Source organism: Bombyx mandarina, chromosome 03, assembly GCF_030267445.1.
Source record: "Bombyx mandarina strain Sakado chromosome 03, ASM3026744v2".
Lineage (NCBI taxonomy): Eukaryota > Metazoa > Arthropoda > Insecta > Lepidoptera > Bombycidae > Bombyx > Bombyx mandarina.
In genome coordinates, this window is record NC_143210.1 from 2,606,609 (window position 1) to 2,629,522 (window position 22,914).

General features: G+C 35.9%; 1 protein-coding gene across 2 annotated transcripts in view; it reads right to left on the minus strand.

Moving 5' to 3' along the window:
• Positions 1 to 20,599, minus strand: part of LOC114251618 (uncharacterized) — a 52,803-nt gene extending 32,204 nt beyond the window's left edge. For both annotated transcript variants that reach the window (XM_089736606.1, XM_028185957.2), the window contains exons 1-5: positions 20,253 to 20,599; positions 19,780 to 19,973; positions 19,089 to 19,386; positions 8,354 to 8,543; positions 1,880 to 2,062 (exon numbers count right to left, since the gene is read on the minus strand). In XM_089736606.1, the coding sequence (XP_089592732.1) occupies positions 1,880 to 2,062; positions 8,354 to 8,543; positions 19,089 to 19,386; positions 19,780 to 19,973 (865 nt within the window). In that variant the 5' untranslated portion in view covers positions 20,253 to 20,599. The remainder of the gene's footprint in view (positions 1 to 1,879; positions 2,063 to 8,353; positions 8,544 to 19,088; positions 19,387 to 19,779; positions 19,974 to 20,252) is intronic.
• Positions 20,600 to 22,914: the final 2,315 nt, after the last annotated feature.

The window sequence follows — 22,914 nt, forward strand, 5'->3', positions numbered from 1 at the left end:
ATATTTTGAAATATCATTAGTGGTATGTATGTACGTAAGAAGCGAATTTTAAATTATTTTATTTGTAAAATATATTTTTAGTAGTTACTTTGATAGAAAGAAACGTCTAGTGTATGGTTTTTTTTTCAATTCTTTTGTGTTAATATTCACAAAAAGCGTAGAACGTTTAAACTTTAGAGCTAATGTTTTTCTAACATAGCATTGGTCATATTTTGTTTAAATTCAGTAGAATTGTTTTTATTTTTTATTATTATAATCTGAGATTTTTCAATGTACGTACAAAAACTGCAATCATCTGATTTTAACATGGGGATAGCTGCGTGATCATTTTAACCACTTTTGAAAATATTTAGTGAATTAAAACTTTACTAAAATTTTAAGGTACCTACATAAAGCATGGCCTAATGGATAGGACGATTACTCGTATCGTATGCTAAGCCGGAATTGAAATCTCGAAGCAAGTATCTTTTTTTTTTTTAAATAAATTGGCTCAATTTATTAACATATTAGTAGCATCCTTGGCAAATTCCACGATGACCTGGAGCTCGACTGTCAGTAAGTATCTACTCGGCATCGCTGCGCCACTTTGAGAACGACACGACACGACGCGGCACGACATGAGAACCTTCTTGTCGTGGCCGCTGGAAACTACATACCCGACCCTGTAGACCGAATGGTAAACCGTCGACGTCACCCAAAGCATGTCATTACGGATCCTCCTGATCCATTAACGGTGCTTTTAGGCACCATAAGCACCGGTCACCGTCCTCGTCGAACCCGTCGCTTGCGACGAAGGGCTCGACGAGCTTATTAACCCATAGACACAGCCCACTGAGATTTCTCGCCGGATCTTTTCAGTGGGTCGCGTTTCCGATCCGGTGGTAGATTCTGCGAAGCACTGCTCTTGCTAGGGTCAGTGTCAGCAACTCTCCGGTTTGAGCCCCGTGAGCTCACCTACAAACGTTAGAGCGAAACTGAAATAGCCTCTCAAGGCTTTCAGCATAGGTAGGAAAAAAAAGCTGGCAAATTCTATTGAAACTTTAACCTTCGTGTATTATTTGGTAAGTATTTTTCTAGTTTATTATGAGTGTTAACATGCCCCGGTTCACGTTTCTCCACAGAGAAACGACTTCACGTCTTCAACGACTTTTGTTGTGACATTTTAGAAATTTTAATTTTATTGTAATAATGGTTGTCACAGTGAGTGACACTGGCCAGATATCCTCTGAGGCCAAAAAGCCCTCGAGTGACGACCGCAGACCGGAAGGGAAAGCTGGAATAGGTCTCCCACAAGTCTGATATATGGTTTGATGAAGAACGCGAGAATCCCCTAAATGCGCGTGACGCAGGACTGGTCATCGTGGCGAACGTTTTAGAAGACCTAAATCCAACAGTCTATGCCTGTATGCTGACGATGAATGGCAGTCTTAATCTTCAGGACTTAGGATATGTTATCAGAAATTTACAATGGTATTCAAAACTCGGCGGATTACTTTCATTTGTAATTTGTAGTTATTACACATCAGGTTATAGCAGCGGTCGGGGTACTTTTTTAATTATTACCACAACATATTTTTGTGTAAGTTGATATTACCCCATGGCGAAGAACAAAAAAAAAACGAAAACGCTTCTTTTTAGCATCTTTCATATTATAGCCCCCATGATAATTTGAAATCATAACGATTCTAAACAAGTTTCAGTTCAATATATATTTTTTAATCCCCAAAATTTCATTTTACGCCAGTTGGGGTAATTTAACCCGGTTCCCCGATCGCTGGGTTATTGAAATCAAAATAGTTTTAGGGCATCTAGTGGATCTTATAGCGTATTATTAGCAGGGGAGTTCGGGCAGGGAGAGTAATATCCTAAGTTCACTTACCGGGTGAAGTCACTTTGCTGGATCTTTCGTCAGCTTTCTCGTCTTGGAAACGTACTGTCATAGGTTTCTTCTTGGCCCTCATTTTGTCGTCTTCCGGTGACAAAATCGAGACCCGTTTTTTGGGGCGATCGTCTTCAGATTCACGCTTTAGTTCTGGTGTCGTTGACGTGGCCGCTGCGAGAGCTATAGACAAATAATCTATATATTAATTAGGTACGTGAAGCAAAAACTTTGTATCCCGTTTTACGAAAATTGCGCGGACGAACGAGTATAAAATTTTCTACACTTATAGAGAATATAGAGAAAGAGTACACAATGCTAATATCTTTTTTAAATAATACATAAAAAATACATTAAACCAATAAAGAAAACATTACACACACTAACATATATTTGATACTCACACACACACACGCATATATACTCTTTTGTTTATTGTTAAAGTCTGTGGTCAAGTTGAGAATATTGATTTCTTTAATATTATTTGTCTATAGTGTAGCTTTAGTGAAATCTGTTATTATAGAAGTAGTCTTTGACAACAGAACCATAATAATGTTAAAACTTATAATTTAAATTCATAATTATAGTAAAATTTCGACTACCAGGCGACTACTAGTACACATAAGCTCTATCGATAAAAAAAGGTTGTTGGTAGGATCGAAGCCGTATCATAAGACTGAAGAGTGCTGAAGGGTCTGGGCGTGAGCCCGCTTGGAACCTCTGTCGGTGCACATCTTGGTGGTCCTAGCAAATACTGCAGCGAGGCCCTGGAGGACTGATGTGGAGAAGGGTTTCGCGTTAACAGTAATTGCTCGCCACTCAGTGATCGATTAAGCTCGAGAAGAGATAGTATCGGAGCCACACCGCATCATCGTTTCCAAAATCCACTCGTTAGATCTAAAATTTCACAACGCAGCTACACGATCGCACGCACGATAGCCACAACTGACGTAATGCTCCGCGGGAATACCACCGCCACGGAATACCAAGACGACCAAATAAAGTCGTGTTATTGACAATATATGGCACAAGTGAGCGCATTGACTAAAATTGCGACATTAATTACTCAATTGTTGATGACACATACACAAATTTCCTGGTCATTATAAAGACGGTGTTGTTTTTTTTTAAAAGTCTTTTTAAGCGACTTCATAAAAGGAGGAGCTTCTCAAGTCAACTTTATGTTTTTTTTTATGTGTGTTACCTCATAACTTTTGATGATTCTTTTTTTATTAGAAAGCTATTGGTGAGAAAACCATATAAGTCTTAAATTTGCATTAAGTACGTGCGCGACAAATAGATTGAATGACTCAATAACTCAATATCACGCCACCGATTTCGATGATTATTGTTTTTAGTGTATATTTATTTGTTTTGGAATATCTTTTTTTTTCTATTTGAAGTCGGTTTTTGTTAAAGCATGTCTATTTACAATTATTACTGTCTTATGCTGGCTGAAAAGTATTTTCACATACATATTTGAATGTAATAATGTGCAAATGCTTTACTAAGAAGTATGTCTGATATCGATAAAATTTACATACTCATTTTAGCGTTCAAAACTTTATTTGATATTATGTTTTTTTTTACATCAATTAGTACTGGATGGATTGTTTGGATTGACATAGCAAGTTGTATGACGTCACATTGTTGCATACCATCAGATAATTAATTAAGTGTCACAGAATAATTAGTACACACTAAGAAGTATAGGACCGAAATATGTTTCTTATCTCATATAAAAAACCCTTCTATTTAGAAATACTTTATAAAAGATAACTTATCTTATTTTTACGAGATCAATCATACAGTTCGAATCAAGTATCAAATAGTTTATCAGTATTCCGATAACTGAAATAAATCCTATTGTAGTTAATTAAATCGACTATAAACAGAAAATACATTGCGTAAATTAGTAAAAATATAAGTGTGTAATTTTGATTGTACTAGATGGGTAAACACATTCTTTGTCCATCTGATGATAATTGGTTCCCGGAGTCTACAGACCTTTATACGTCACTGCCGCTACCTTGAAGCAGTAATGCGTTTCGGTTTGAAGGGTGGGGTAGTCGTGGTAAAAACTAAGACCTTAGAACTCATGTCACAAGGTGGGTAGCGGCATTTACGTTGTAGTTGTCTATGGGCTCCGGTAACCACTTAACACCAGGTGGGCCGTGAGCTCATCCACCCAACTAAGCAATAAAATAAATAAATAAATAAAGTATAGTTGAGGTTCAGACGACTGTCTTTATGTTGATGGTGTCCTACTCATGCGCACTCACCCACATATTTTATAGTGACATATTTCGGAATGAATTTGTTCAGTCACTACATACGGACTGTAATGTCCATAACTTATTAAAAAAATAAATAGAACACGAACATCGCATAGAACAACGCAACAATTAGAACACTAAAAGTGAAAGTATCAACTATTTTTAACGATTTCAGTGCAATAAAATCATAATTTATTTAAAAAAAAAAACAATTCGAATTATAAAAATCAAAGCTTAGATGGAATTCATGTATCTCTCTGCTTACTTTGCTACTGGCATTTATGCAAATGGCCCTTACCAGTCAATCAATTCCCGCTCGTACTTAAATTAATTCAATTGGACAGGTATGTGTATGTAAGAATAATACAGAGTCGACATGCCGTGACGTAAAGACGTTTATGAATAATGTAATGATTGTTTTCAAATACACATGAGGACAACGGTAGGCAGCGGCTTGGCTATGCCCCTGGCATTGCTGAAGTCCATGGGCGACGGTAATCACTCACCATCAGGTGGGCCGTATGTTCGTCTGCCTACAAGGGCAATAAAAAAATATATATATGTTCATAAGAGAAATTTAATTTTCGTTTGTAGATTTAAAAACGACGAGGTCACCAGCTTTGCGTACTTAAATGTTTGGTCAATTGGCTTCGTTAAAAATCTTTATTTTAGGCATTAACCGAGTGTGAATACTGATCCCCATACGTCATTACGGATCCTCTCGACCCATTAACAGTGCTTTTAGGTACCTCAAGCACCGGTCATCGTCCTAGCCGAGCCTGTCGCTTGCGACGAAGGGCTCGACAAGTAAATTAACACATAAACACAGCCCACTGAGTTTCTCGCCGGATCTTCTCAATGGGTCGCATTTCCGATCCGGCGGTAAATTCTGCGAAGCACTGCTCTTGCTAGGGCCAGTGTTAGCAACACTTCGGTTTGAGCCCCGTGAGCTCACCTACACGGCAAGACGAAGCTGAAATAGCCTCTCAAGGCTCTCAATATAGGTAGGAAAATAAAAGAGGCCCACTTTGGCCTATTAGGCCTAGATTGTTTTACAGTTCCCATATAATAATAACAAACTGAAACACTTGTGGTGGGACGTCTTGTGAGTCCGCACGGGTAGGCACAACCACCCTATTTCTGCCGTGAAGCAGTAATGCGTTTCGGTTTGAAGTGTGGGTCAGCCGAAGTACTGTAAAAACTGAGACTTAGAGCTCATGTCTCAAGGTGGGTGGTGGTATTAACCTGGCTGATGTCTATGAGCTCCGTTAAACGTTTAACACCAAGTGGGCCGTGAGCTCCTCCACCCATCTAAGCAATAAATAAATAAAAACATATAATTTCTTGGCGACATAAGAAGGCAGGAATATAGTACACCACATCCTGCTAGAAACATGTTTGGGAAAATAAATTATTAAAAAATTAACTCATTAATGAGGAAAATCTTTTATGTATTAATTTTAATAAAACCATACATTTTGCCGGTAAACAAGTTAAATGCGTTTCCAGAGATTATTTTGACGCACGAACCTAGAAGCTTTGCACCGTCTTCACGGTTTTTCCGGTAACAACACAATGACTTGTTCTTCAAAGGCGACCTGACCGCAAAAAACCCTGGCCGGGGCTACGATGACTATTTAACGTTTTCATATATCAATAAACGCATTTCACACGGACAAGACAAACTAGGCTATACTGTTCAATATTAGCTTAGCTATTATAACTTCCTTCTCCTGCCCTGGTAAAACGTACTATTCCTTCCGATCATAGATGCGGACGTTGCAAAACCCCGATGGTCCAACACCCGTTTTTTTTTTTTTGCTTAGATGGGTGGACGAGCTCACAGCCCACCTGATGTTAAGTGGTTACTGGAGCCCATAGACATCCACAACGTAAATGCGCCACCCACCGTGAGATATAAGTTCTAAGGTCTCACGTATAGTTACAACGGCTGCCCCACCCTTCAAACCGAAACGCATTACTGCTTCACGGTAGAAATAGGCAAGGTGGTGGTACCTACCCGCACGGACTCACAAGAGGTCCTACCACCAGTAATTACGCAAATTATAATTTTGCGGGTTTCATTTTTATTACACGATGTTATTCCTTCACCGTGGAAATCAATGAACTAAAGGGTATATTTTGACCCTTCTCTGCTTCAACCTCGGTAAACTGGCTGAGAATGGCCTCGCATTAAAATTCCCTGATGAAATTTGCGAATTAATGACTCACTGACACCCAAATGGGATTTACAAGAAGCAGAACAGAGTCGTGCCGATCCAAGTTTGTTACTATTTAATTATAATATATTGATTTTCTTACTTTAACTTCGTAAATGGTGAGTTTACTATTTACTAGCGTCCGCGGGCATCATAACGTAAATGCCGCCATACACCTTCAGACATAAGGTCCATGTTTCGGTCATATAATATAACGGTTGTCCCACATTACGAATCGAAAAGCATTACTGCCATGCGGCAGATACAGCCAGATTGACTCATAAGACATTTATCTATCATTTATTACGTAAATTATATTTTTTGCTGATTTGATTTTTATAGCACGATTTTCTTTCTATGCCGTGGTAAAACTTGCGAACATTTCCTAAGTACGCAATTAAAATGAAAAATTGGTACTCGCTTGCGGGAATTGAACACTGGCATGGTGGCATCGCTTGATACGAGTACACAGGGCGTCTTATCCTTTGGGCCACAACGACTCCGTATGGTTGACTTGCAAACAATATCCAGATCAAACCGACGGATCTTGAGAAATGAAACACGGATACGAAATTTCACATAGAAGATATTTTAATTGCAGTCCCGACAATGCCACATTGAAAATATTTATTCATAATAGAAAACAGTGTCATACCTGTGTGGCGGTAGCTACCACAAAACACAAGATATTACTGGTGATAGTACCTCTTGTGAGTCCGTGCGGGTAGGTACCACCACCCAGCCTGTTTCTGCCGTGAAGCAGTAATGCGTTTCGGTTTGAAGGGTGGGGCAGCCGTTGTAACTATACTTGAAACCTTAGAACTTATATCTCAAGGTGGGTGGTGCATTTACGTCGTAGATGTCTATGGACTTCAGTAACCACTTAACACCAGGTGGGCTGTGAGCTCATCCACCAATCTAAGCAATAAAAATAAAACAAGATATGAAAATGTCGTAAGCGAGAATCAGGCATCTGTCAAATATCTTGTGTTAGCTACCGCCACACCTGTATCCTCAATTGGACGCGGCGACCAGATTAGAATTTTTAATGAACGAAAAAACAAATGAATATATAGATATAGTCGCTTGAAAAATATGACTTGTTTTCAGAATACGACCCAAATTCTCAACACACCCCACGTACAGGACTTTCTGTTGACCTTAAATTCGTGTCTCAAAGATAAACAAACAATCGTGGACTTATCACACACTATCATCTGGCCCCAAAATAAAATTCCATTCCCGTGTAGCGATCTGATATACATTTAAATTAAAAACAAATACGTTTATACCAAGAGAGAGCTTTCTAAATTTTAGGACAGCTATAAATTGTACAGAAACAATCCAAAATTTATATAATAATACCTAGTCAGGTCATAAATTCTGTCACATGTTTAATATAAAATTATAAAAGTATACATTTTTATTTTCATGAACAATTCGAAATTCGAATTCAATAAACTTTTTTGTGGCCAGCATTCTAAAAGAAAAGTATTTACTGTGTGACAATACTTATGACCTGACTAGGTATGTATATTGGCTCATCACACCAACGGGATTTACTTCATCCACAAAAAGCCTTCACTAGTTTCCTACAATTTTGTTTGTTTGGTAACGACTTGGTTGAGCCCCTGACATTGTCGATATCCATGAGCGATATAACTACTCATCATCAGGTGATATGGACGTTGGTCTGCCTACAAAGGCAAAGAAAAACCAGGTTTCCCTCTCCGATGAAGTTCATTACAAACTAGCGACCCGCCCTCGTTTCGCTTTGGAAACTGTAATTTATTATTGATATCTCCACTATTTAATGGATGTTATTATACATATAAACCTTCCTCTTCAATCACTCTATCTATTAAAAAAAAACCGCATCAAAATCCGCTGTGTAGTTTTAAAGATTTAAGCATACATAGGGATATAGGGACAGAGAAAGCGACTTTGTTTTATACTATGTAGTGATGGAATCTACTCACCCTGCTCGTGCTCCGTCTGTATAGTGGCAGCGACGCGTTCGCTGACTCTTGCAGCATTCCTAGCCTCTTCCATCTCCCTAGCTGCAGCAGCTAAAATGTTATTGACCGCCGTGTGCGTTCCAGGGTTGTCGTCGCGACGCCTCCGCCTAATCTCTTCGGCACGCATCATTGACTGCTGGTACATGTGTATCTAAAACGCATTAAGGATCATTGGGATGCAAGCCAAAAGCGCATAATAATTATGAACCATTAAAATCGTAATTTTTACGACAAATTCTTATTACCATTTGTCACATCATTTATCGTGTACGTATATCATTAGTATTATATTATCATATTATTATATTATTTTATTTCAATATTTTATCGTAATATTAATGAGATAGATATAAAAACAAGGACTTTTCAGTAAATTCTAAGTTAGTAGCTAGGTAAGTATTATAGGACAACTTGGATGAAAAAATTCACGGTCCACCCGTTCTTGAGTGGTTACTGGAGCTTACTTGGAACACGAGACCCACCTTGAGACATGAGGTCAAACAACATTCCGTGTTTCGCGATGGAAATACGAAGGATCTTGGTAATCTCAATACATTTGTAAATTGTGCCGATTTGATTTTTATTGCAACATGTTATTCTTTATCGTGGAAGCCATAAGCATATGTAAATAACGCATTTCTTTGAAGAAAAAAAAAAAAGAAATAGTACTTTTCTGCGGGTCTTGAACACGCTTGAAACGGATACATCGGGCATCTTATCTTTTAGACCAAGTTGCAATATCCCGTGAAGAAGCCCTTTTCTAATGAATATCAATCATCATCAAAACAAGTGACAGTTTGCAGAAGTAACAAGTTCTGTTAGATTCTCCAATCGCATTGTGTCTCATACTACAAACGTAGGGCGATTTGGAAATGAATAAACTAAATACGAGATTGGATCGCAAAAGTGTTCCTAGCTATAATATGCATACGAAAAGAACCCTCCTGGTTCGATGGTAGCATTGAGTTTTTGGAACTGGCCAGTTTGTAAACAACGCGGAGTACTCCACATTCGAAAGCACAAAACTATTTTAAAATTCATGACTTCCATATTTTATTTGGCGCTAATTTTAAAGTGTTTTTGAATGGCATGAATTTTTGGTATGGCCTTAAGCCGCAACAGTGTTACTATCGAGTTTGGTTGACGTTTCATCATGTGGTCCTAACTTCAGGGCTTGGTTTTAACTGATTTAATGTGTTATCGTGGTCATGCCAGCCTGTCTTACTGATCCGCGAGACGGGAACGATAGATAGCATCGGTCATGCGCCTCATAACAGAGTTTGAAAAGTGACCTATCAGCAGGTTCGACCAACTCTGAAGACCGGTCAATTCAGATCAGAAGTCAATTACAAAAAAACTTACACAAACATTTGGGCTTTAGTAAGCTCTGTGCCATTTAAATACCCCATTAGTTCGATTAGTGTCTAAAAATGTTGTTAAGATTCAAAAGCTCAAAAGCTTTGCTTAATTTCACCACATGTGACGAAACCAGGGTTTATTGTTACGATTTCAAAACCAAAAGTCCATTTTTGTAGTAGACCGAGCTTCGGCAAGAATATGATTTTGCTGTTCCATAACTGCGTTGTTCAAAGATTCCACAAATCATAATTGAAACAAATAATGCACAGTTATTTTTACTTACATCCCAGTCGGAAAGCCGCCTTCCCTAATAAACTGTTTAGTTTAGTTATTGCAATACAGAGCATGAACTATTGCCGACACCAAAAATAACCCTAACGGTCTTATTCCCTTTCCGAGAAAGAATATGTTTCGGTTTACATTTACAAGAAATGATTAAAAGCAGACTTGGATACCCATTGAGACAACACCAAAAAACGGAGCAAAAAAATTTAAAGAAAAAAAATGATAATTCCATCCTTTCAGTAATTTATTGCTTGTATTTATCGATGCCCTGATATTTTCTTAATAATGGTAACCTTTTAAACGGGTTTAAGAAACTCATTGGTGCTACGACCTTTTCGATTTTATATTTAAAATTCCGAGATTTAAAAACAAAAGAAAAAAAGCAACAATACACAATAAAATATCGAAAATAGTGCATTCTCGCGATAACGACGCTTGACATTAATATATTTTATCATTATTATTTTTTATTTTATTTTTATTACCAAAGTTATCACATATTAACATTTATCATGTACATATATTAATATTTGTTTAATAATTTTGTCGCGATAATAATTAGATTAAAATACATTGTTCATTTGAAGACAAGGACGTTTTAACTACTTTCATGTTTTTATCTCGATTCTTAGGTGAATGAGCTCACGGCTCTCTTGGGGGCAAGTTGTTACCGTAGAGAATAGGCAAACGTGATCTACCTTGAGACATCGAAGTCTCAATTATATAATTCACGACTCTCCCAAACTTTCAAACGGAAACGCATGACTACTTCGCGGCAAAAATAGTCAAATTAGTGGTACATACTTACAATTACGACTTTTCAGTAGCAATTACTGATAATTTCTGAATTTTTGGGGTATTATTTCTAATATATAATATTATATAACTCTATAAGTGTAGAATTACAATAATGATTATATTTGTGACCGGATTTCTTATTCTCAATACAAAAGCTCAACTTTCTTTAAAACAACGAGGCGCTTCAAGTCGTATATTAAAACCCCAAATATCACATGTTACATTCTAGAAAGAGCAATATCAAATATAACTAATCGTTTAAGAATTCGAACGAAGTAATGCGTTCGGTTTGAAGGGTAGGACAGCCGTTGTAACTATACTGAGATCTTAGAACTTATATCTCAAGGTGGGTGGCGCATTTACGTTGCAGATGTCCATGGGCTCCAGTAACCACTTAACAACAGGTGGGCTGTGAGCTCGTCCACTCATGTAAGCCATAAAAAAAAAATTAAACTTAGGCGCTGATTTACTATTCTTCGTCAAAATGTAAGTACGGGAGCTCTAAGTCTCACTGTAAAAAGTGAGACTTAGAGCTCATGTCTCAAGCTGGGTGGTGGTATTAACCTGGCTGATGTCTATGAGCTCCGTTAACCGTTTAACACCAGGTGGGCTGTGAGCTCGTCCACCCATCTAAGCAATAAAAAAAAAAGACGTGTTCATGCCACAATAGAACAATGAATAAAGTTTCTAGTTACCATTATAACATGCTAATTTTCATTAAAACTTTTAAATTGCATTTAGTTCACGCAGCAATAATTATAGCACAATAATATTAAAGTGCCGTTTCGTATGGCCGTGAATTTGCATAAACACGCCTAATATATCTAAAAATTCATACGTTTATTTAAATTTTACACGTGTTTTTGTCATAGTTTAATATACGATGCGAATAAATTAGCGGCGCGTTAATTTTTGGGTTATATATAAAAAAAAAAATTTTTTCGGTGGGCATTTGTTCAATTACCTACTTTTTGTTGATGTATCATGATGTTGAAAATACATGAATTTACTTTATTTGTTTGAAAATAAACCTAGAGAGGCGTTGTGTTCAGCAGTTGGCGATTTTAAACTAAAGACGACAGTGACAGAAAGTTAAATCGATACATTTCCGTTTTTATGTGAGAGATTTATTGTTTATTGATATACCTACCTGTGCCTCAAAATGTGTAGAGCAAAAATCATGAGAGTTCTTTGAAGGCGATTCAACTGCTTATTGATATCAGTTTTGTTTTTTCTAACAAGTAATTTGACTATCGCTATTGAATTTGATGATTGAGAATCATTGAAATCTCGGAAAAAAAAGAAGCGAATAAGTAAAGAAGTGGTTTGGGAAAAAAAATCCCGTGGCGGTTCCTCTAATTTGGCAACCACCTGCCGTGTAGTACGCGATCATTATTCTCAAGCAGCCGTGAATTAGAAATTGATCATCAACGTTTGTCGGTGAGGCAATTCAAAACCCCTGTCGCACAAGAACCCGCATCGGAGCCTTGGATGAGACTTAATGAGTCTATCTCACCGGACACAAAACCGACTTGCAAAAGGTCCCGAACCACACAGAAGAGTCAAAGTTCAGAGAAAATTAAAATCTTAGGAACAAAACACACTATATTGAATATTTTTTTCCCCTACCTAAGCTGTTAGCCTTTAGCGGCTATGCCAGCGTAATCGAGCGAGTAGGCGAGCTCACGAGGTTCAAACCTGACGACGTTGCTAACACTAACCCTAGCAAGAGCAGTGCTTTGCAGAATCTACTACCGGATCGGAAAACGACCCTCTGAGAAGATCCGACGAGAAACTCAGTGGGCTGTTTCTGTGAGTTAATTTACTCGTCGAGCCCTTCGTCGCAAGCCACGGGTTCGATGAGAACGATGACCGGTGCTTGAGGTACTTAAAAGCACCGTTAGTGGATCGGGAGGATCCGAAATTACGTGATTAATCATGACGTAAAAGTTAAAATTTTCCAAATGCTTAAGCCAACATTCTGTGGAAAAAGAGCAGAGTAATCTCTTTATTGAAACCAAAATATATGTATATATTTTAACGATATTCCAAAGTAGTTGTTTATAGTAAACACAGCTACTAAACTGGTGCCCATATTTCGACAGCATTAATTTAAATCAACAATGCCTGAACCATTTCGAACAAAACTTCATCTAAAGTGATATTAGAACTAAACCCAGTAAACGCAGTCAGAAACACTGTCTTAGGCGTGTTCGCGATAAATCTATATATAATACTAACTGACCCGGCAGACTTCGTAGTGCCCCAGTCGAGAAATAAAAGACCTAAACTTTTGTATAAAATAAACTTAAAACAAACAAAAGGAATCCGTTCGACGGGGGACACATCAAAGGAAAAACAAAATTGTATTTTCTTTTAATTCCGAGCCTTTTCATATTTATCTACCTTTTAAACCTTCTCTGAACTTCCACAAGTAATTCAAGACCAAAATTAGCCAAATCGGTCCAGACGTTCTCGAGTTTTAGCGAGACTAACGAACAGCAATTCATTTTTATATATTATTATATAGACCAACCTCAGTCTCTAAATGTTCACGATCGAAAATCACGGTTGGAAACCTATTACCATATTTTATCATAAAATACCTTTCGCGAACTTAAACCTTCTAAATCTGGATAAACGACTTTTTCTTCCAGTTTTTTGTAGGAAACAAAATCTTTTAGCTTGCTATGTGCCTAAATAGACCGATCCCGGGTATCAAACCGTGTATCGTGAATACTTCACACGCCATACGGTGATCACGTCAGCATGTGATGAAGGTAGATTTAAGAAACTTAAATTCTTTTGTTTGCACTGCATTTTGAGTTGTTTTTTTTGCAAAGCATAATCTTAGTCAATTTTGTGTAACAAATATTGTTCGTGGATAATTCGTATACATATATGTATATATTGACATTAGGACAAAACATTTTCGAATTTATATCTATTATTTATTTTTCATATTTCGATATTTTTAATATACTATAACGCATACGTAGGTAATTTTTAAAAAATTACTTAAGCTAATTTTGTTATGGCTCTTTATATAACGTTCTAAACACAAGCTCTTAACTTTTCTTCATAAAAATCTGAGTTTTCGAGCAAATAAATTTGCCATTAATTTATATACAATTAATATAATTACATCAGAGTTCACGTTCGACTTTAAAAGGGCGAATAAAAAGGTATCAAAACCCATAAATACTAGAAAGCAGACCGCCTTGGATTAAACGGTGATGTTACCAATAAAGAGCCTTTGGCGAGTAATAAAAACACGTGTGCAGTTTTTTAGACAACCATTCTATAAGTACAAATTCGATCTTTAATGACAACTAGGTCTCGCAGTAGTCGAAATTGAACTATAATTAATTGAATTTATAAGTTTGAACGTTATTATACTTCTATAACCACAGATTTCGCCAAGACTACAAGAAGACTATAGACAAATAATATTACAGATAAACAATATTAACCCATTCTCAATTTGACAGACTATGCAATAACAAAAGTTTGACAGTAAACACAAAGTTTATTATTAGTATGCAGGCCTGTGTGCGTCAAATACATGGTACGTAGTGTGTGTAATGTTTTCTTTATTGATTTAATGTATCTTTTATGCATTATTTAAAAAAAAAAATTCACAGTTAATTATGTCGAAACCTTTTTTTTAGTGGTGGTAGGACCTCTTGTGAGTCTGCGCGGATAGGCACCACCACCCTGCCGTGCAAATTCTGCACTCCTTCTCTATAATCTCTATAAGGGTCGGAAATTTCATTCTCCTCCGTCCGTGCAATTTTCATAAAAAGGGGGTACAAAGTTTTTGCTTCACGTATTAATATATAGATAACTGTAACGGCGTTGTCTTCCTGTGTGTTTATTGCGAATTTTTTAACGTTCTCGATAGCGTAAAAGTTAATTCAAATTTGAGTATGTAGTTGAAAGGTTTGCCTACGTTTACCGCTAGAGGCGCTGTTTCAACTTTTTTTTTTTATTGCCTTTGTAGGCAGACGAGCGTACGGCCCACCTGATGGTAAGTGGTTACCGTCGCCCATGGACTTCAGCAATGCCAGGAGCAGAGCCAAGCCGCTGCCTACTGCTGCATACAAATTTGAGTTAACTTTTACGCTATCGAGAATGTTAAAAAACTCGCACACTAAGCACACTTGGCACGATGGCACTTGTTGGTTTCGTAGCTGGTCTTAATATTTTCACACGATAAAAATAAATGATGCCAATCGATAGAATCATGTATACTTTCAATACAACTTCTTTGTAATATCCATATGGTATATATGCGAATAGGCACACACTCATCAGTGAGAGTAATATCGGAATCGATGTAGAAAAAAAGACCAGTGATGAGCTTACGATTCCTAAAGTCTCCGAAAAATAAGTTCGAAAGGTTGTTGAATGATCTGTACGAAAGCCCAATAATTTTATTATAATATTTTGGCCTAATTAATACCTTAATTAAAATGACCAAGATAAAATGTGTGATGAAACGTAATTTTTAGTTCGGTTTGCCGTTAAATCATGTTTTTTTTATTCCTAAGCTGGATAGACGAGCTCACAGTCCACCTAATGTTGAGTGGTTCCCGGAGAACATGGACATCAATAATGTTATTGCCGCCACTCACTTTGAGGCATAAATTCTAAGGTCCCGGTTTTACAGTACAACGGCTGCCCCACCCTTCAAAACGAAACGCATTACTGCTTTACCACGGAAATAGGAAAGGTGGTGCAAAAACCCGTGCGGACTCACAAGACATCCTACCACCAGTCATTACGCAAATTATATTTTTTTCAGGTTTGATTTTTGATTATGCTATTCTTTATTTATTCCTCCATTGTGGAAGTTCGTGACATGTAACAAGTACGTATTAGAAAAATTGAAATTGAAATTTAATTTAAATTTTCCTTAGATGTTTTGTATGTCTGCGGGATTCGAACAGCCACACAGTTGCATCGCTTGATACGAATGCGCCGGGCGTCTTATTCTTTAGGCCACGACGATGCTTTTGTTATGCTTTAACCTGCATTTATTTATATGTGGCACATTTTCTCTTTTGTTTTACTATTATAGTGCAAAAAGTACTGATTATTTAAAAGAACAACGTACACACCAAGACAATAACAACAATAACTTCTGAATAGAATAATAGAAAAAAATAATCCAACAAAGACGCTTTAACAGCAATCAGAAGATATTATATAAAAACGTACACACCAAGACAATAACAACAATAACTACTGAATAGAATAATAGAAAAAAAAATCCAACAAAGACACTTTAACAGCAATCAGAAGATATTATATAAATAAATAAACTATTTTTTTGTGCTACTTATTCTGGTGAGGATTATTGTATCCTCCTTCTAAGTAAGATAAAAAGAAAACTCAAAAAAACATGCGCAGCTACTGGTGTGTGTGTACTGCAAAAGCCCTTTTTACTACCTATGCTGATAGCCTTGAGAGGCTATTTCAGCTTTGCCCTAGCGTGTACGTGAGCTCTCGGGACTCGGAGTGTTGCTAACACTGGCCCTAGCAAGAGCAGTGGTTCGCAGAATCTACTACCGGATCGGAAACACGACCCACTGAGAAAATCCGGCGAGAAACTCAGTAGGCTGTGTCTATGGGTTAATTTACTCGTCGAGCCCGTCGATAATTCTGATCCTACTACTTGTGTTGAATACACGAACAATATTCATTTAAACTGATCAAACAATGCATATTTTTTGCTTTAATATATGTAATTACGTTTGTAGTTTTTACATTACTTACAAAATACAACCGTGGACCGAAATAATAAGATGGCCGTTGCTTCGATGCAGTCATTAATATTAATTGACATTTTGTTTTTACCAGAGTAAAACAGTAAATAGAAAAAAGGCTTTTAAAAAAACGAAATCAAGCATGAAGATTTTCCTAGGGGAATCCCCTATGGTATTAATATTGATTTGTTTTTCGGTCAGTCGGCAAATCACAATAATCTGGCTACAAAATAGAAACCGGAGGAACAGGATCCACAGACTGACTGAACAGGAGACTGATATCAATCCATACATTTAAAATTATAAAAATTAAAATTCCAGACGAAGAGTATACAAACGCCTACGATCCTTAGACCAGCAGTCAATCAGGGGCGGAAGCTGATCCGCAGAAATAGACAATTTGGTGGTACCTATCTGCTCGGATTCACAAGAGGTCCTACCACCAGTTAATTTCAAATGCACATTTTAACTTTTTTAAATCAATATCAAAGTGTCATAAACATCAAGGTATTGTATGTTTAGCATATGTATACGTATGTGGTGAATACGTAAATATATATACAAGAAAATTATTACTCATAAAATACAATGATTACGTGATTGTTTATTTTAGGATAAATGATTATCGTTTGCGATACGTTAAAAATGAAAAAAAACTGATGTTTTGAGAATGACTAAATGCAAATTAGCGTTGCCACTAATCAGAAAGTAACGTATTAACTAAAACACGTCGAAACAAAAACCGATAAATCACATTTTAACTTTTTTTTTTCTAAACCAATTCGTACACATGTACAGCCAAAGGTTTTTCCAAATAAGTCTAAATCCGCTTGAAAGGCTTCGAAACACATTGATCTTGAATTTATATCGAAAAATTCACGGCACATCTATATCACTACGTTAGTTGTCCGAACTGTGTTGCCAACAGCAATAAACTGGTAAACTTCGTGCCGTATATAAATTAGAAATTCTTATGGCGTGAACATCATTTCATATTTCCGAAATATAGAACCACCTAGAATAATGAAGATCATGAAAGTGAAGAATGATTATGACATGCTATAGAAATATAATCGCTGATCGAAGGGAGTGGAGGACGAACACAGCTTGTGGCAACTAAGACAAGTACACGGAAAGTAGCAGGACTCAAATGTTGAAATATAAATTAAAAAAATAATAGTCAAAGTATTCTTTAGTTGTATTAAAATTTGAAAGAAAATAGCACGTGCTATTAAAAAAGTTGCATCTTCCAAAGTAATTGTTATTTTTTTTTAATATATTGTCATAATTGTGAATTCTATTGAATAACCTAATAATTATGGAGTGGATTGAGAATTCGATTGTTAATACATCAAAGGTTTTCCCGATCACATATAATGTTTTTCTACTACCTATATTTTTTTTAAATCACCATTATCTCCAACATCTTTATATTTACATTAAATTACGTCATACAATTGATACTTTAACAAAGCCTTGGAATGTGTGCATGAGTTATGATGATTCATCATTATGGTGTCCATGGACATCACTGCCCAGTTAGCTGCAGCTGGACAATGAGATTGTATTCCGTCTGAACGAACACAAAAATAAATAAAACCTCAACGGCCGTATATACATTTTCTGAATGTTGTATTAAAATATTTTGGTAGATAACGATATAAAATTTAAAAATGAATGCTATACCAATCAACATTCTAATTTATTACGATATGCAAATAAATATACTTTTGATTAATTATATGAACAAGCTCCAGGTAATTAATGTTAATAAGTGAATACTTTTCGGGCAAATAACATTGTACTTTATATTAATGTATTAACTTTTTTTTTATATTTACTTCATATTCTACAAACACATGTTGTTAGGATTTACTCATAGACACATAATCGGTATCTTAACATGTTAGGAGTTTGTTTTTTTATTTATTCACCACAGTATTAGTAAAATAAATTTTAAACAAACATGTTACATGTATTTGATTAGAGCATTAAAAAATAATGGAACGTTTTTTATTGACACCAATTAACACAGATCAAGGTTAGTCCCTTCACATTACCAAGATTTTATTTTTATATAACGTTTAAATAATTATTTTTCTAAAATTGAACTGGGCAAAATCACAAAATTAATAATACTTCATTTTAAAAACAAAATTCTCATTAGGCTTTTCTCACTGGTCAGATAATTGAATGTAATAATTATAGCAATTAAAAAGTGTGCATTTATTAAAATAGAAATTAAATTTAAAGGAAATGTAACAAACCCAATGTGGGTACACAGAGTACTATTTGTTTAAAAGAAACCATTCTGATTCAGATATTCTTAATTATGTTTTTTTTTTTGTATATTTCACTAATGCTAAACTGTGTAAAAATGTAATGCAACATACAATAATAAAATTTTAAAATAAAAATTTGAATTCAATGTTTCAAATTGAATTCATGGAAAATAAATACTAAACTAAGAAACTGCATCATACCTGTTTTAGTCTTTCAACATCTGTTGCACGAGCTTGTTGAAACGAGGATTGAGTGGAAGTTGCTGTCTGTGGATATGTTGTGGGGTACTCTAAATTCACATTTAAAAGCTGGGCAGCATTGTCACGAGCTTCATAAGCTAGTCCTCGGATCTCTAACTCGGAAGCTGTATGCATTAATGACTGCAGGTCCAATTCTTGAACATCCACTGACCCTTTGTACATGAATTCCACAAGGAGGTTGATCTCAGAAAAAGGGATCCCTTTTAAAATCACGATGGGGTGCTGACATGGATTGTCCCTGTTAGAGATTTAATATTGTTTTAAATGAACATTTTATCTAACTTATGTTGGTGTCAAACTCAGAATATTATCAAATAATATTTTATTATTTTTCTGTTATCATAAGATAAAATAATTTTATTCAACTTGTATGACTTTTATGTAACATTTAGTGGTAATAAAAATATTGTTACATAAAATTGTTTACTATTTAAATATACTTGAATAGTCTGCAAAATACTGGCTCTGAACAGTGCACTGTTGGTATTATAAATAACTTCACTAGAAAAAATAATGATGTCATAATGACCAAATGATGCAGTACTTGGAATAGATTTAAAAAACATAAGTAATTGTATATGAACTTAGCATTATTGCTTTAATGGTTTGATGAATTAAAACATGTACTCACTTGAATATTTGTTCGAAATACGGACTACAAGCTGAGAGCACAAGTTTGTGCGCCTTGAGGGTCCCATCGCGGCAGGAGAGCGTGACGTCCGCCAGCGCTGACGACGAGTAGATGGTCGTAAACAGCTGGCTCAGGTTCTGCAGGTGGTTGTTCCACTTCAAGTGGAACGTCTTGTCGCTCACCAGCCCCTGCATCTGTACCACCGGAACCACTTCAGGAACACTCATCACACACTTCACGTCTCATGAATTATCGACACAAAACGAACTCTGTTGCGACCGCTACATAAAATTATAATTATTACAACTTATTTTTAGAACGATGCCCGTAAAAAACACTATACGTACGCGGTATGACAGTGTAATATACTGTAGGTACGCGGCGCCGACGGAATTTATAGCTATAAATTGTATTTATATTAAATTCAAAAACACAAAAATTTGAAAGAAATCCGAGCCGGGTAAATTTCTTACCTCGTATTCGCGTTTCCGGCACCCAGATTTTTCACAAGTAACACCGAGACATTTCACAAAATTTAATACAATAATTATGTTACACAGAAAGCCGTGTCGTAAAAAACAGAGTGGGGCACGCTGTGGCCCCCTCCTTGCCCCGGCCCCCTCGCACACAATCAATATACGGAATATGAGAGCGCGGCGCGCCCCCTCGTCCCCCGCATGCTTTATTATACTGTAATTAATATACAACTTTATAAATTGTACTACGCGCCAGCGACATGCCTCTACATCCACGTCAATAAGATGAATTTAATTTTTTAAATTTATACTATTTTATACTGTTAATGCTAGCTCGTTTACAACGCGCATAAATAAAATTTCCACGATATAGTCAAGTACGTTAGTGTGTGTAAGCTGTAGGCACATTATGTCTGGTACATTACCTACTGGATTGTAGTTGTACAAAAATGTACTTAGTGTCCAGATACATGCATTTATTAAATAGTTAACACCATAATCAGTATATGATATAAAAATAGGATTGTTGTGTGAGACGAGTTTCATTAGTACTTATATAAGTACATCGAATACCTACTCAATATATTTTTATTTAAAAACTCTTGTTGAGTATCGGCAGTAAAATCATATATTTCATTTTAAAAACCGCAGCTGGGGTGCAATTTCAAATTTAAATCCAAGCAAATGCCACAATATATTTTATAAACATCAGTATTATGAATAGTACGTTGGTTGGTTACTGATGAATGTACATGTGAGTGTGTACGTTGTATGGTAAAAAGTACGCACGCGTATATACATTCTGTATATATGTACATACAATTTCAATCACTTTTTACCAGACACACACATAAACAACCGTGAACTCGAAAGAATAGGCTGACGAAGTTGAAGTTGTTTTTTGTTTTTACTGAATTCCATCGTTCCGTTTCTACATTTGAATACGAAGTGCATTAATCTTCATCACGAATGACTAGTTCGAATAAAATGCTTGAAACGATTCAATTTTTCTAAAATTTCTTGAATAACAGCTAGGTAGGAACTATCTTTAGCTAATGAGTTACATAGTACTTACACAATTAAATTTTGGATCGAATTTAATTTCATTGAAGTGGAGTTTCTTTTTTTATTTCATGGTGGCCAGTTACGTATTTTTTTTATTCCTTAAAAACTTATACTTATTTTATCTAATAGGTACATACTAAAATGCAACAAAATTATATTTTTTGACTTGGGACTTGCACACAAATATATTTATTTCATGGTAAATTTACGTATGTACTTAAAAAAAGGAACGATTAAAAAAGTAAGCACTAAAGTATTCAATAGTACCTATCCACTATTGAATCCCTGAAAAAACAACATAATTTTAATGGAACTTTTGATTTATGTACCTATTTATGAATTTGTGCATGACGCATTTGTGCATTTCTGCATGACGCCGTGGACAGGGGAAAGTGGAAAAACATCTTAAGATTGAAGCTCATGGGTGATGGTGGTCACGACCCTCGGACATGAGGAACACGATTCGAGGAGGATGAATTTGTAGGTACGTGTAACCATGTTAGGTTAGGTTGGTAGGTGTTGAAGTTTTTCAATAAGTTTACTTAGTTTATTAAGTGACTTTTTGTTGCAATACTCCTAGTAGTATTTTTATAATATTAATAAAAAATATTTAGCAGCTGGCCGACAGACGAAGACCAGTTCCTATTAATTATCTTTTATTGAAGAACCAAGTATATGTATGAAGTAGGTATTTTTCTTTGTTTTCGTTTGCTTTTCTTTATTTATTTTTTTATTGCTTAGATGAATAGACGAGCTCACAGCCCATCTGGTGTTAAGTACTGGAGTCCATAGACATCTATATATAACGTAAATGCGCCACCCATCTTGAAGCTTTAAGGTCTCAAAGTCTCAAGTATAGTTACAACGGCTGCCCCACCCTTCAAACGGAAATGCATTACTGCTTCACGGTAGAATTAGGCAGAGTGGTGGTACCTACCCGTGCGGACTCACAAGAGGTCCTACCGCCAGTAATGACGCAAATTATAATTTTGCGGGTTTGATGATTATTACACGAAGTCATTCCTTCACCGTGGAAGTCCGTAGACCATCACCGTAGAAATTGGTAAAATTGATCATTAAAATAAAATAATAATTTAATTTAAAGATTTGAACGCACAAGGATTACTTTAATCATAGCGCCATCCACCTATCGCGCCATCTGATTTTTTATTTTTTTCATTCTTAAATCACGTCTTCTTGTTGCTATATTCTGAAGCTTGTGGATGTGAGTACCGTACAATCAATGACTATAACAAAGACCAAATTTAAAAATATGTGAGAATAATTGTATTGCATCTAGTTTAGTATTTTCACAACTATACTGAGTAAAAATCAATTTACTACTACTAAAAAATTAGTTCATTTTCAATTTAGTTTTCATGCTTAAAAACTTGGCGACTTAAATTACATTCCCTTTGCTTTCCCTGCGACGGACGAAGCAAATATAAATTTATGGTATAGACGGGGTTTTACTGCAGGAAAAATTGCTGATTTTTGGACAGTTTTTCCAAGAATAATAAACTAGAAACTAAGAACTGTATTGCAAACTCCGGAGATGAGCAGATCCCATTTATTGTTTATTTTGAATGCTGTT